The sequence below is a fragment of the Pseudophryne corroboree genome, chromosome 6 (assembly GCF_028390025.1).
Source record: "Pseudophryne corroboree isolate aPseCor3 chromosome 6, aPseCor3.hap2, whole genome shotgun sequence".
NCBI classification, from domain to species: domain Eukaryota; kingdom Metazoa; phylum Chordata; class Amphibia; order Anura; family Myobatrachidae; genus Pseudophryne; species Pseudophryne corroboree.
Window position 1 is genome coordinate 666,859,550 of NC_086449.1, and position 15,802 is coordinate 666,875,351.

Sequence of the window (15,802 nt, forward strand, 5' to 3'; positions counted from 1 at the left end):
TGGATTCTTCGCACAAACCCATTGCTGAGCGTCGATCCGCTTTGTACCCATGTGATGCGCCTGCGCATTGTGGTGCATAGGCATGCGCAGTTTAGACGTGATTGCCCGCTGTACGAAAATGCAGCCTAGCAATCAGGTCTGAATTAGGCCCATGGTTTCAGTGTTTTTTTCTTTGCTGTTTGTTAACTACTACTACTTTAGAGCAATGATATTCTACACATGATTCTCAATAAATGTATGTATAAGATTGTTGTCTATTGAAAGTTTTTGTAAGTTGGTTCGATTTATTAGTAATATATTACTAATCTGTAAAACATTTTTAAGCAGAAATAACTGCCTTGTGTTTGTGCCGCTGCTCTGTTGTTTAGTTTAGCCAGCCAGGCGTGTTGGTGAACAATATTGTGAGCTGTGAGGTGGTCAAAATTAATTGGAAATGACTAGAAGTAAATGTTAATGAGGTTAATAATACTCCAGGAACAAAAAGGGCCCAAATAATGTGATTTTAGCTGTTTTTATAATTTTTGTAAAAAAAAAAAAAAAAAAAACATATCCGAAACCAAAACACACAAGGGCGGTTTTGGCAAAACCAAATAAAGATCCAAAACACGAAGGAGATACAGATCCAAAACCCATGACAAGAGCCGGTGCACATCCCTAGTTAGGACAATGAAAGAAGCTGCCATGGCTAATTGCTTTCAATTGTGTTTTTTTCTTGTGTAAAAATAAATGAGAAAATCAGTGTTAACTGTGACACATTTAGTACTAGCAAACACCTAAGCTACATAACTAAATAAAATAAGCCGCACTAGCATTTTATTGAGTTCCCAATAGTACTTTGGCCTTGTGTCAGCAGCCTGTTTACTAGCAAATCTGCTCTCTGCATACATATTGTATTGCTGAATTTGTAAATCAGCAGAAGTATCAAGTGAAGCAAACCATGCAGCTCAGTCCAAAACACCACTTTATTATTTCTGGACTGTAGCAGAATACTTCCCTCTGGACATTCCATGTAAAGTAATTGCAGTCTTTACCATCCATTAGGAAGCCTTGCAAGCTAGTATTTGGCTTTGTTATTGCAACAAAGAAACTGCGGACTCGTTCAACCCCTTCAGGTGTTTTCCCGAAGATCACCCGAGAAATATTTTAGGGATCATTTGTCAGGAACATATTGATAGCCACTGACATCATGCTTATGTGAGGCTTTGGGGACAGACTAGACTCATAAAGTATTTGCTGTTGGACTAGAACTTACTGCTGAAACATCCACAGCTTCTATAACCTGCTCCCATGCCAGATCGTTTGAGAGGCCTAAGTAATCAGTACACAGCCCATATTAATCAGGCAGCTCTGCAAAGGAAAATCTTACATGATTGTTTAAATTCCCTAATGCAATTCATTCGATTCTTCATTGCAATGATGGGCGACCTGCCGATCAATTACTGTATTGCTTTCGTTTTTTTCTTTGATAACCATTGATCATAAAAACTGTTTTTTTTCCACAAAGATTTTTTTCGTTAGGCATAACAGCTTCCCACCCCTTGTCAAAGCTGTTCACTTTTTTAAAAGATGATTCATCCCTTATGTTAGAAATTTGAACTTTTGTTTTTATTTCACTGGTCTGGACCAGGAATGACGAACTGCCTTCAACGCATTCAAGATATTTTCAAGCGATTAACTAAGCAGACTTTTTTTCTTTTCTTCAAATGCCAGCCTTTGTGTAGGACGTTCTACCCTTTATTATATGAAACATACTAGGTATTAGCTTTTTATCTGTCCGGTTGCTTCCTTGAGGTTAGCACACGGTTAGGTTTATGTACCAGGCATAGACGCTGCACTGGCAGAGAGATGGCAAAGACGCTTTACTAGCAGAGTACTGGTACTAGCGCTGTGTTGGCAGAGTGGTGGCATAGACCCTACACTGACAGAGTGGTGACAGAGACGCTGCGCTGCCAGAATAGTTGGGGACGTGGGGACACTCAAACAAGCATAGATGAGTAAAGACGCAGTAGAGGCAGCCAGGTAATACGTCTGTGACCCCTATGACCCAGAAGACGGGGAAGCCACATATTGGCATGCTCCCACTACAGCAACATTTGGAGCGCCAGGGAACAGGATGCCTAATAAAAACTGTTCAGCAGAATTCCAGATTTTGATTTCAAACGCCATTTTATCTTAATTTCTGCTTCCAGGAACTAGCTCCCATCCTTTGTCCGGGTACAGTCTGCCTTGCTGCACTTATTGCTGATCGGAAGTTATTGGCAATTACATATTAAAAGCACCTTCAACTCTCTATAGACGGAGGGTGTGTGCGTACGAGAGGGAGAGAAAGAGGGTAAAAGGAGGGGGATCCAGAGCTCACAGAGAGGAGCTCATGCTTGTGACTCACTCTCAAGCGAAGCGAGTAGCTGAACTTATCACCTCATCTAAGCCGGGATCCCTGGGAATCTACTAGATCTCCGTATTAGCCAGATCTCTCACGTGGTGAATAAGGATCTCGGAAGTTGAAAACCCATCTGATTTACCCTGACTGCAGCACCTGGTCTCCTCAGCTATGTACTCCGTTATCTCTGCGTGCACTTGCCTGTAAGGACTGCCAGATTACTTTCTCAGTTACATATTAGCCACAGCTAGCATGAGAGACACATAAGGATTGTTATGACAGTGTTTGATCCCTTTATTGCTTTGTCTCCTCCAGATGTTTACACGTGTTGCTGCTGTGCTTTTGGGTACAGGTATGTGCATTTTCCATTTTACTTATATATATATATATATATATATATATATAAAAAAGCTGTCAGATATTTAAAATATGCTAATGGTTTTCTTATTGAAAAAGAGTGTTTGCTGTGCTACCTGTTCAATACATCATTCTGGCTCTGCAACAAAGTTTTGTAAGGTAGTCAAGTAGCTTGTGTCCAGAAAACATTTGTAAGTGAATACTTTTGATTTTAAAGAGCTCTTTCCCCTTTTTTTTTTTTTTTTCTGTATTTGCTTCCTAAGGAACTTGCTTAAAATCCACTTTTTTTTTCCTTGCCAGAAAAAGACTACTCCCTTTCCGGTTTTTTTTTCCAAAGGAGATGAGATTTTCCCTAAATTGATTTTAATTATGTGACCACAGAAAAAAAAAAAAATAGCTTCATACTGAGATGAAATAAGTGTAAGCACATTCAGGAAGAGCTGTCGAGAAAAAAAGTTCAACTTATTTATAGTATAACAACATTCCAGCAAAGGAGAAAAAATGCACCCAAATGTTTGGAAGACTGTTGGCATTCGCAGCTATTTTTCCCTCCCTTTCTCCTTTTGCTAGCACTACACGTGAGTCTTAAAATTACACACCCTCTATTTGTACTAGCAGTTGTTGGTAAGTCAGGTAGAAGTCTTTGTACTTTTGCTTTTAAGCTTAACTCTGCTTTTTTGATTGACTAGGAAGAGGTAGAATATTACTAGGTAAGTGGTATTTAGGCCTGCTGGTCAAAAGTACTCTTATCTTATGAAAATATATTGTGTAGTACCAAAAGAAATATTCTATAGAAATTGTCAATTAGTTTGATTAACAGCATTTTGGATTTTAGAGCAAAATTTGTACTGTAATATGATGATAATTAAAGTGAAAAATGTCTGTGTGAGACTAGATGTGATATTGCCCATACCACTAGTGCTACATTTGAATAGCTGTTATTTACTCATTTATATCTTTAGTGGCAATTGAATGTTAATGCATTTCTTATTCTGACGAGCAAAATGTGATCTGATTTCTGCCCATTCGTGTAACTTTGTCATGAAATCTCAATAAATCAAGTTAAAGAAGCAATTAAGGGGACCATTTATCATCAGTGATCTATGTGCGATATTAGGGCCTAAGATTGCGCTGCAGAATGCATCAATGAAAACATGCAGGGGCTCCAAAAAGAGCCAATCCCTACGCTGTGATGGCTGTCAGGGCATCTGTGCATGTGCGGTCCCAATGACTGCACGTGCACAGCAGCTACTTGAGGAGAGTGTTCCGGGAGACTCGTCTGCCAGCGAGGTGTGTAGCCCATAGGCTACAATGGGCTACCTCCATTTTCGATAGGGGTAACCGCAGGGGTTAATTCCGGGAATGCTTTGCATTCTCGAAATTGATTAATCTGTCAGCATCGCATCCCTAATAGAAACCTATGGGCAGTGTAGCTGCCGGCAGGGATGGAGGGATTGCAGTAGGTATCAGAGATATCTGCTACGCTCCGTCTGTCATATATTCAGGTGATACTTAATGTTTGCTGCTACCCTTTTATGGGGAAAATAGCAGCAAATGTTTGATAAATGGCCCCTATGACTCTATAATGACCTATGCCACAAAGACTTAGAGAGATTTTTCTTAAGATGTTCTTGGATTCCTCTTTTGCCAGTAAAAACTAGCAATTGACTGAGTGGGTGCAAATCCTTTCCCTCCATATTTTGCGTTTGTGTGATATATTCATACAAGCTTGACTGACCCTTCAAACATAATAGAAGCCAAGTTTACAAAATACGAGTAGACTCAGAATAAAACCCCATGGGGCGCTAGGCAGTATACTAGTGTGGGAATCCACCCTCCCCTTTTTTCTTAAACTCAAATCCTAAAAATAGGTCAATATAAGATTGGCACCAGAGCCCACTGGGTCCTAGATGGCAACCTGGGATGTCTGATGGATAATCTGACTGAGATTGCCCCACGTTTTTCATACCACTCTAGGCCATATTGTCACCTATAAGAATTTATACAACTTTGAGGTAGAAAAAAAATTAAACTGGAATACTGTATATTCCTTTATCTATTCGGCAAATATTATTCCTGCCTTGTATGTAGTACTGTACACAATCTTGGTAAGTCAATGCTCAAAAGAACTACTCTATATGTGAACTTCTGTAGTAGTTTTTTGTAAAGGTGCATATATGTGTGATTCAGTGATGTGTGATGAGGTCAGTGGATGGGGAGGCACTTGCTGCTACCCAACCGCCCCCCCACCCCCCCTAAAAAAATAAAAAAATTGCCCAGTGCTATGCACTGTGGTGTGTGCAGGGTTCATGCTATATAATATTGTTCTTTACAGACTGCCTTCAGGTCCCAGCAAGGCTGCCCCAGCATTCCGGCACTTGGAGAACCACAAGTGCCAGCATGCCCGGACATTAAGGGGCCCGCTGGCATCTGCAGTCCACCTGTAAAGAAAATATTAAAATAAATACAAGACAGTTTTAAAATCAAATTTATTATTCAGGGTCTTCACCTTTAAGCTCTTTTGCATAGCCGCCACCTGCCCAGGGTTTCCGACATCTTCCTACGACGTCTTCACCTGGGAGGCAGGGGCCTATAAGCTCTTTTGCATGTCAACCGCCTGCCCAGGGCTTCACCTGGTGGGCGGCGGCCTTTAGGCTCTTTTGCATGGACTTCCACGGCGTCTTCAATCATCAGGAGTTCTTCACTGCTCCTCCTCTGCCGTCGGACTGACAGCCGCTGCCTCGTGCTGACTTATATAAGGGGGCGTGGCGATGACGCGGCGAGCCGTGATTGGCTCCCGGCAGCCATCTTTAATTTAAAAAATTACTGTGGTGTTATTTATTAATTGGGTACTGCTCCGCTGCCAAACTCTACAGAATGGCAGGCAGGGATCTCGGATCCATGCCTGCCGCCCGCACCACCACCACATCCCGCCGCCCGCATCTCCGCCGCATTCGCCCGCACCCAGTGAGTGATGGCAGCGGATCCAGTGACGGATCCGCTGGCCAATCACATCTGGCATCACTGACAAGGGCGTGCTTTCATGGATTGAAAGCACGTCCCTGTAGTAAAGCGGCACTTTAGTAGGTGCTGCTTTCCATTATATTTTCAATGGGCTTTTACAGCCCAAGGCTTGGTCCGCCCCCCGTTCCCATTCACAACGGGTGGCACCTCGATCGGTGCCTCCCAAACTCATTTAAACAGAAGTAATGATTAGTTTAATATAAAGGAGATACTTATGACACAGAATATGTGTCATAAGTTTCTTCTTTGTATTAATTTAATCATTAATAACAGGGGAAGCTCTGCCTCCCCTGACTGCACGTCCCTGGTGTGATTGATTTTGATTATATGCTTATGATTTTGACTATATAGTCAAAATCGTAAGAAAAGTTAGCACATATCGCACAGAGTGTATACAGCTTGCGATACTGATGCACTCTCCAGTGGGGTCAGTGTCGCAAGAATAAATAGACTGTGGAGGTAAGGCAATTTGACTATATTGTGTACAATCTAGTTTCTAGTATAGTCAAAATTGCACCGTGTGTATAGTCGATATCGGTGGTTCTGGGTTCCCGGGGAGTTCACGGGAAATTGCAAAGTCAAAATCAGCCTTTAGCCAGAATCGCACTGTGTGTATGTACCTTAAGACTTATGTAAATGATTTTTTTTCCCTGTATTTTTGCTACTTCAAAACTCATGAAATGTAAATATTTATGATAAAATGTACAAACTGAAGTCATGTTACTCTAATAGTGTGTGTGTACATACTGTGAGATTTTCTTTTGATTTTGATTTATATAGTCAAAACCGCAAGAAAAGTTAGTGCAGATCGCAAGGTGAAAGTCACCTTGCGATCCCGATTCGATCCCGATGCACGTCCACGCCAGGTCGACATCGCAAGAAAAGATAGACTGTGCAGGCAAGTCAATCCTTGCTAGACCGGTGTACTATCTAGTTCATCTCACATGTCAATGACATCTCACATAAGCCAAAATCACACATAGTCTATATCTCAAGAAAAGTTAGTCAAAATCTGTGCTATCTGGGCTCCAGGGAGTTCAAGGGAAATCGCAAGTGAAAATCGGACATAGCAAGGATCTCGCCGTGTGTATACACACACCCTAAAACTATATAATCATTGCTTGGGTAGAATCAAAAAGGTATTCCTGACCTGGTCACAAATGGCAAAAACGTTCTTTTCATTAATTTCTTCACTGCATTATGTGTTTAATGAGCCTTCCTATAGTATTCCAGTATATTTTACGAAGAGTCAATGGTCTGAGCAAAGTCAAACTTAATGCACACTTGTCAAATTTGTCTGTTTCAGAGCATGTTTGATAGAATTTAAGAGTATATGTTAAACACCAACAATTGCTGTCCATTTGTACAACTCCTTTAGAATGTCCGGTTTTGTTTTATTTTACATTGCGGTTTGCTAATTTTATTACGTTCAAGGATTGCTTCACTGATTGATCTGCCCCCTTATGGAATAATATATTGTATCGAAAGATAACCCTTTGATAATGCAGAATGTGAATTTAATCAGAGCTTTCAATTTTTTTTCTTGTTCCTTTTAGTGAATAGAGTGAAATCTGGCATATTGCCTGGAAAGCACTTGCTAAAATCTGATCTTTTACTTTAGCAGCTTTAAAACTTTGGAAGTTACTGGCGGTTATACAGTTGGAACCTGTAGTCTTCCAAAGCAATAAAGTAATGAAAAAAAACTGTCTGTACTTGGTGACTATTAGAACCATACTTTAAAGGCTTCTCTGCTGAATTTGCAACATTTATGAGATCTGATGTTACAGTTTTCAACTATTTTGTAAAAAAAAAAAAAAAAAAATCCCTTAACATGAACATGTAACATAAAAGAAGTTGTGGTGGTATGGTATTCAAATTTAACACGTTCGTTGCAGTAAATACATTTAGACAGAATTCTCACATAGGCATCTCTTTTTTCTAAAAAGCAAGAAAAGGGCCTTATTAACTCTTAAACTGCAGTCATTTGTCCTCAGTTATTCTCATCTCTTTTTCAATAACTCTTGGAGGACAGAAAATATGGCTACCAAAAGCTCTCGGCATATCATGTGATGGTTGGGGTGGGTGGTTCCTGTTTCTCTGACAACAGAGCTCAGGTGGGCATTTCAGAGCCTTTCTACTCGCTTCAAGTGTGATGTGCCCATGATTACCATAGTATTCATAGAACACTGTGGAATATCTGCACAATTATCAGTCAATAGCAATCTAAAGAGAAACAACCCAAGAAGAAAAGGTTATGATCAAGGTAAGTCTTGTAGCCTGCCACAGTGATGTATATAAAAAAAAAAATGTTTTCATTGGCTTGCTGCTTGCATAAAATATCTATATTACAATTTTGCAGGTGTTTTTTGCTAATTGTCAGTCAGGGGTATTGCAGCTAATTAGTGAAAGGCTCGGTGCCAAGCGGAAAATATATCCGATTCATAAAATCATATGGATGCTTGCAAACATATGGCTTTTGAAGCAATGTGGTTCATGATCTAGAAACTTTGCAACACTACTATGTTATTAGGTGGCAGTCATTGCAGCTCGGGGTGAACCAGAAGTTGTCATCCTATATGATAAATATTTATGTAGATGAGACCTAATTGCTAACTTTTAAATAGGGCAGCCCAAGGGGATTAAGGGGCATGGAATGAGGTGGATACAAAGACAGGCCTGGCAGTTTAGGAAAGGCCACCACTATGCCACAGTCACTGCACATCACCACAAATGTGTACTGTAGTGAATTGCTCCACAACAAAGTATGTTTCCTGTGCAGGCTTTAAGTCACAATGACTAATTCCATGTATTGTTTGTCCACTTTGTTTTGGTTGTTGGTGGGACATTATCACATGTATACATTGTGAGCATTAGCACCATGGTTTAAACTTACACTTTCTGGTTTCTATTCAACAAGCAAATTTCTACTTCACTCATGGTAATAAGCATTTTGGAATTATAGTATACCTGCTGTTTGGTAAAGGGTGAATGGAGAAGAAAACCATTCCTACAATATTCTATTTTAGAAAGCAAGCCATTGTAATGTTTTCTGCTAATCAGGTAGCTGGGAAATGTAATATAAGTCAGTAAAAGCTTACTTTCTATAACGCAATCTGAGAATGGTGGTCTATGAAGAAAAAACAAAAGTCCACGGTATGTGACCACATTGTTTAAATAGAAGCCACAGAGGCTCTGCTCTCACTATGTTTACTAACAATAAGAAACAGAGTTTTAGTTCATGTATTGATCAATGTTCTTAAGCCTGCGGGATACGGTAATTAGGTCCACAACACTAAGGTCAAGAGTCATTCGGTCGACCACTATTGGTCAACATGGTCACTAGGTTGACATGGAAAAAGGTCGACATGCCATTTTTATTTTTTAGCTTTTTCATTTTTTTTTTTTGTAAACTCTTTCATATGTTACAATCCACGTGGACTACGATTGGGAATAGTAACCTGTGTCGAGTGGCAGCGGAGCGAAGCATCTTGCTCGAGGGGACACAGTGCACTTATTGTGGTTCCCAGTCACTTTACGACGAAAACGACACCAAAAAAGAAAAAAAAACTCATGTCGACCTTGTTCATGTCGACTTAATGACTGTGTAGACCTATTTCAGGTGTCGACCTAGTCACGGTCAACCAATAGTGGTCGACCTAATGCAAGTCAACCTTATGACCCATACGCTAAGCCCCAGCAAGAGACCGCACCTTACTGCAGGTCCTACTCTAGTACTCAAAATAATGACCATAAAAATAGCTATCACATTAGTGTTAATCTTTAGGTATATTACCTAGTCTAAAGCTCACAACAACTGCTTTTGAATTTGAGGCAGTTACCAATACATATGTTGTAAAGCAGTTAGGAAAACGGTTACAAAGATTAATGAAAAAATTCACCTGATAAACATAAAGCACTAATCCACCAGCACTCACCATTCCTAGATTTGGGGTGCAACACGGCATGTGACCACATTGTTTAAGTAGAATGTCTGTCTGTAGAATAGGTTGACCCGGTGCCTGTAGTGTCATTGTTTCAATTTATCTGGAATGTGATATATATATATATATATATATATATATATATATATATATATATATATATAATATAGATAATATACAGGTTGAGTATCCCATATCCAAATATTCCGAAATACGGAATATTCTGAAATACGGACTTTTTTGAGTGAGATAGTGAAATCTTTGTTTTCTGTGGCTCAATGTACTCAAACTTTGTTTAATACACAAAGTTATTAAAAATATTGTATTAAATGACCTTCAGGCTGTGTGTAAAAGGTGTATATGAAACATAAATGAATTGTGTGAATGTACACACACTTTGTTTAATGCACAAAGTTATTAAAAATATTGGCTAAAATAACCTGGAGATGGCCACTCCAGAACCTTCACTTTATTTTGCTGTAGCCAATGACAGGTCGACTTGGCCTTGTGTTTTGGATCATTGTCATGTTGGAACGTCCAAGTACGTCCTATGCGCAAATTTTCCTCCAGTATTTTCTGATAACATGCTGCATTCATCTTGCCATCAATTTTGACCAAGTTTCCAGTGCCTTCGTAGCTCACACATCCCCAAAACATCAGCGATCCACCTCCGTGTTTCACAGTAGAAATGGTGTACCTTTCATCATAGGCCTTGGTGACTCCTCTCCAAATGTAATGTTTATGGTTGTGGCCAAAAAGTTACATTTTGGTCTCATCACTCCAAATGACTTTGTTCCAGAAGTTTTGAGGCTTGTCTCTGTGCTGTTTGGAGTATTGTAAGCGGGTGCTTTGTGGCATTAGCGTAGTAATGGCTTTCTTCTGGCGACTTGACCATGCAGCCCATTTTTCTTCAAATGCCTCCTTATTGTGCATCTTGAAACAACCACACCACTTTTTTTCAGAGAGTCCTGTATTTAAGCTGAAGTTATTTGTGGAATTTTCTTTGCATCCCGAACAATTTTCCTGGCAGTTGTGGCTGAAATTTTTGTTGGTCTACCTGACCGTGATTTGGTTTCCACAGAATCCCTTATTTTCCACTTAATTAGAGTTTAAACACTGCTGATTGGCATTCTCAATTGCTTGGATATCTTTTTATATCCCATTCCTGTTTTATACAGTTCAATTACCTTTTCCCGCAGATCCTTTGACAATTCTTTTGCTTTCCCCATGGCTCAGAATCCAGACACGTCAGTGCAGCACTGGATGAAAGATGCAAGGGTCTTTCAGGAGTCCAGAAACTCACTGACCTTTTATACACACACACACACACACACACACACACACACACACACACACACACACACACACACACACACACACACTACAAGCAAATAGATCACAGGTGAGGATGGTTACCTTTAGTAGCCATTCAAACCCGTTTGTGTCAACTTGTGTGCATGTTATCAGGCCAAAATCTCCAGGGTATATAAACTTTTGATCAGGGTAGTTTCTGTTGTCATTATGATTTAAAAAGAGTAAACACAGTTGTTTGACAATAAATGGCATCACCCAACCACTAACCATGAGTGAAAGAAAAGTTTGTGGGTTATCATTCATATTCTCTGACAAATGGCCAGAAAATTACAAATTTGGCTATGGTATGTAAACTTATGAGCACAACTGTGTGTAGTTGGCTACAGCAGAATAAAGTGAACTATGTGTATGTATGTATGTATGTATGTATGTATGTGTATGTATATTTATGTGTGTGTGTGTGTGTGTATATATATGTGTGTATTATTATTATTATTATTATTATTATTATTATTATTTTATTTTCTCTGCAGCAGGATACACTGGTTTTCCACAGGGACGAAGAGGGAAGAGAGTAGGACAGGGTACCTGTTAGGTTCCTGGTGCTCAGAACAAGGGAGATGTTATGAAGTGAGTCCAGAGCACCAGGACGTAATGCTGGGAAAGGGGAATGGAAAGTGAATAGCCGCTGGCGCCCTATCTCCGTTGTCTCGCCCGTGCTGTCAGTACACTCTTGCGAGACTATGGTTGCTTGAGCCCATGGCAGCCGCGTTTGAAGGGCGGATTACGTCTGCCCAACTTCGATGCCCCCTCAGGTCTTAATGAGAGACAAAGAGTGTACCGAGACAGGGTGATAACAAGGGGCCCTCTTACTGAAACAACCAAAGCCAGGGGCTACTAACTAGCCTAAAACTAAATGTATGTGCGGCTTGCCGCCAAAGGAAAAGAACAACAAAGGAAATGCTGACCACACGCCGACACAATACTTTTGTGTACCGGCGGTGACAGCATAAGCAGAACCCTCTGCAAAACACCAGAGACAGAAATAATAACGGAATACAGCGGCCTAGGCCGATGGACACGGCAGAGCCGCTACTCACGGAACCAGTACGAATACTGGCAAACAGACAGGAACCTCCAATGCTGCCGGCACAGACTCTCAGAACTGGAGGACAGGCAGAATCCCAAACAACAGACCGGTGGACACCAAGAAGCCAGAAACTTGACCAGGCACAGGCAAAGCACTGGACTTCAGGACAGGAACGCTTAACGGCAGGACACGGGATCAGACACAGGAATCGACACAGGGACTGACACAGGAATTCAGGAACTGGCCGGAACAAGCTCAGAACTCAAGCAGACTGGAAACTAAGAAATATCACCAGCATCTGTGAACTGTACTGAGCCAGCATATAACAGAGAGGCCTAATTAATAATTTCATGCAGCTGCCCTGTTGCATGACTCCAAACTGACAAGATGCAATTAGCAGCCAGGTGAGGCTGAACTCATGGGAACAAGCTGCAATTACACAGACTCACCAGCGGCAGCAACCAAGAGTATTCTAAAACAGAGCAATGGGAAATCCTGGCCTGCAAGACAACTTATAAACATAAAATACATAACTGACATGCAAAACAGGAATGAGCCACAGCCGTGGCTCATAACAGTACCTCACAAAAAAGCACTAACGCAGCCCAATTAGTGAGAAAGAAAATGGGTATCTTTAATCTTTCAGAGGTGAAACTTAATGATACAGATATTGATGTATTACAGAAAGAGTTATCTTTTGCACCAAAGGCAGGTGTCAATAAATTTAATTTATACATGGATCTTAATCTTTATATACGTAAAATGATATTAAAAAGGCATTATATCAGACAAGGTAATAAGTCAACAGCCCCCATAAAAAACTATGACAGTCAAAAAAATTCTAATGTCTCTGGGCTGAAAAAAAGATCCACTTTTTACCCTGTTGATTCACGGGGTACACACTTGGACCTATTTGCTCAGCTGGTAAAAAAAGATTTTGATTAAATTAAAGAAAAGGGGAATTCAGTCCCAAATTTAACCAGATTAGAACAAGTATCATTAGATAAACTAAAAGGGAACACGGCTTTAGTCATTAAACAGGCCGATAAGGGCGAGGGGGGGGGGAGGGGGGCTGGTTTTATTAAATCGAATTGACTATGAGACAGAAATGTACAGATTACTCTCAGACCCTTCTTCCTATTCCAAGCTAAATAAGGACCCTACGAAGGATTATCAGGGTGTACTGTTGGATCTACTTAATGAAGGTTGTAAAACGTGGGTCCTCAGTACTGAGGAATTTGGTTATTTGTGGAACGAACATCCTAGAATTGCCACAATATACTACTTGCCAAAGATCCACAAAAACCAATCTAAACCCCCAGGTCGCCCCATTATTTCGGGGATTGATTCCCTTACCTCCCGTGTCTCTGAATATGTAGATATTTTCCTCAAAAAATATGTCCCTGTATTAGAAACTTATGTGAAAGATTCTACACATATATTACAGTTGTTAGAAAATTTTGTTTGGTGTGATGAATATAAGTGGGGTACAATTGATGTCACTTCGTTATCGTTATACACCACGATTCCACATGACAAAGGATTATTCTGCTTAGAGATGGTCTTGAAAATAGATAAGGAGATGAATATGCAGAGAGTACAGTTTATTCTGGATTGTGTTCGTTTCATCTTTAAACATAATTATTTTACCTTTTTGGATGAATATTTTGTACAAGTGTGCGGGGTAGCAATGGGGACGATTTGTGCCCCGAGTGTCGCCAATTTATATATGGGCGAGTGGGAAAAGGGACATGTATTAGCTAATAACCCTTTTTCTGATAAGATCATGCTGTTTAAACGCTATATTGATGACGTGTTAGTCATTTGGCGTGGAACAGAAGATGAATTCAATGGGTTTATACAATATCTTAATATAAATTAACTTAATCTCCATTTTACATCAAATTTCCAGAGAGAACAAATAGAGTGTTTGGACTTGGTTCTTAATACTAGTGACTATTTATCTAATAAATCAATAGAAACGTATAAATTCTTTAAAGAGGTAGACAGCAATAACTATTTAGACTATAGCAGCTGCCATTTGAAGAAATGGAAAAGCAATCTACCTTTTTCACAGCTGATTCGTTTAAAGAGAAATTGCACCTCAGCAATTAAATTCGAGGAACAAGCTTTAGAATACAAAAGGTGCTTTTTAGAGAAAGGTTATCCCCCATCCCTGATTGAAGGACGAGCTAAAACTTTAAAAACTCACCTAGCCCCTAGCTTTTTGCCTGCTTTGGAGAGGAAAGAGAATAGTGCCTCGAATTGTCTATCACTCAATAAAGTAGAGGGATTTTATGTATGTGGAAGGTGTAAAGTGTGCCAGCATGGGTTAAAAGGTACTAAAACTTTCAGTAGCAAAAACTCAGATAAAAATTATAGAATTAATAGTTTTATTAACTGTAATTCCACTTTTATTGTATATCTTCTTGAATGCGGATGTGGGATGAGATATGTTGGCAAGACCAAGAGAGTGTTAAAACTACGAATTTTAGAGCATTTGAGAAACCTTAAGAACAGTGTGGAAAATCATAGTGTCCCCTGCCATTTCAAACAACATCATTGTAGTAACCCCTCTTCATTAAGATTCATCGGTCTAGAGCATATAGCACTTGATAAGCATGGGGGAGATAGAGAGAACACTTTGAACAAAAGGGAAACATTCTGTATATTTACATTAGATACCCTCTATCCGAATGGGCTAAATGAGGGTTATGAACTGACCCCGTTTTTAAAATAGGTGCCTGATCTCTGATTTTTAGTTTGTTGCCTGCTGTCATGTAAGTTTATTAATGGTTTATAAGTTTGTCTCCTAGTCTGGAGGGTTTATACGTATTAACCTCTTTCATATTTATTATATTTTTCATATTTATTATATATTCCCATTAGCCCCCACTCTATACTGCCGTTATATATAAAAATAGCTATAGCCATTATCCCCCCCTTTTTTGAGATCAATATATTTTTTGAGATCAATATATAGTCCAAGTAAGTGCTGTTCCTTTAACATGATGATATGTCCGTACACCTGTCTACTTCGCCCGTTCGCGTCATGAATGGGCACCGCTTTACCGTCCAGCATAGGTCATGCGATAGGACGAAGGTTACAAGTAATGTAAGGATGGTAAAAAAACACCCGATTTCAAGTATTGTTACGATCGCTGTGAACAATAAAGGCAAAAGTGTCATAAGATAAAACAGGGAGATCGTAAGACGGACGTAATGTTGACACACATGTTTAGTGCTGTATGTCAGTGATATGAGTAATACGGAACCATCTATTAGAAATGTATATTGGAGATGAATGGCTAGCGGGTCTATCTTTGATTGTCAACACCGTTGACAGTGATACGTTTACCTGTGTCATTGAATGTTTTTTATTTATTTTATTGTTATTTATTTGATGCCTTGATGAACTTCTGTTACAATGATTTTTATGTAGAAGCATAGTACTTACTACTTTATTATCTGTGTGTTAGAGAGATGTGGTCATTGTATTTGTTGTTATGCTGAAATTCATTTTAATGGATTTTGCATGGGCCAATCAGAATACTGATGTGTGTATTTAAATAATGCCTTTGTGACTTCAGACCAAGCCCACTGACTAAGTCGAATGACGAAACGCGTATGGGCGTGGTCTGACGTTTGGATCTCGAATTGAGAATGCTGTTTTGCACAGTGGGGTAAATTACATGC

At 39.7% G+C, this 15,802-nt stretch overlaps 1 protein-coding gene across 1 annotated transcript in view; it reads left to right on the forward strand.

The window, feature by feature from the left end:
* The first annotated feature begins 1,898 nt into the window (after window positions 1–1,898).
* FGF18 (fibroblast growth factor 18) overlaps window positions 1,899–15,802 on the forward strand; it is an 816,148-nt gene continuing 802,244 nt past the window's right edge. Inside the window, exons 1-2 of the mRNA XM_063928247.1 lie at window positions 1,899–2,583; window positions 2,696–2,732. Of these exons, the coding sequence (XP_063784317.1) occupies window positions 2,552–2,583; window positions 2,696–2,732 (69 nt within the window). The 5' untranslated portion in view covers window positions 1,899–2,551. The remainder of the gene's footprint in view (window positions 2,584–2,695; window positions 2,733–15,802) is intronic.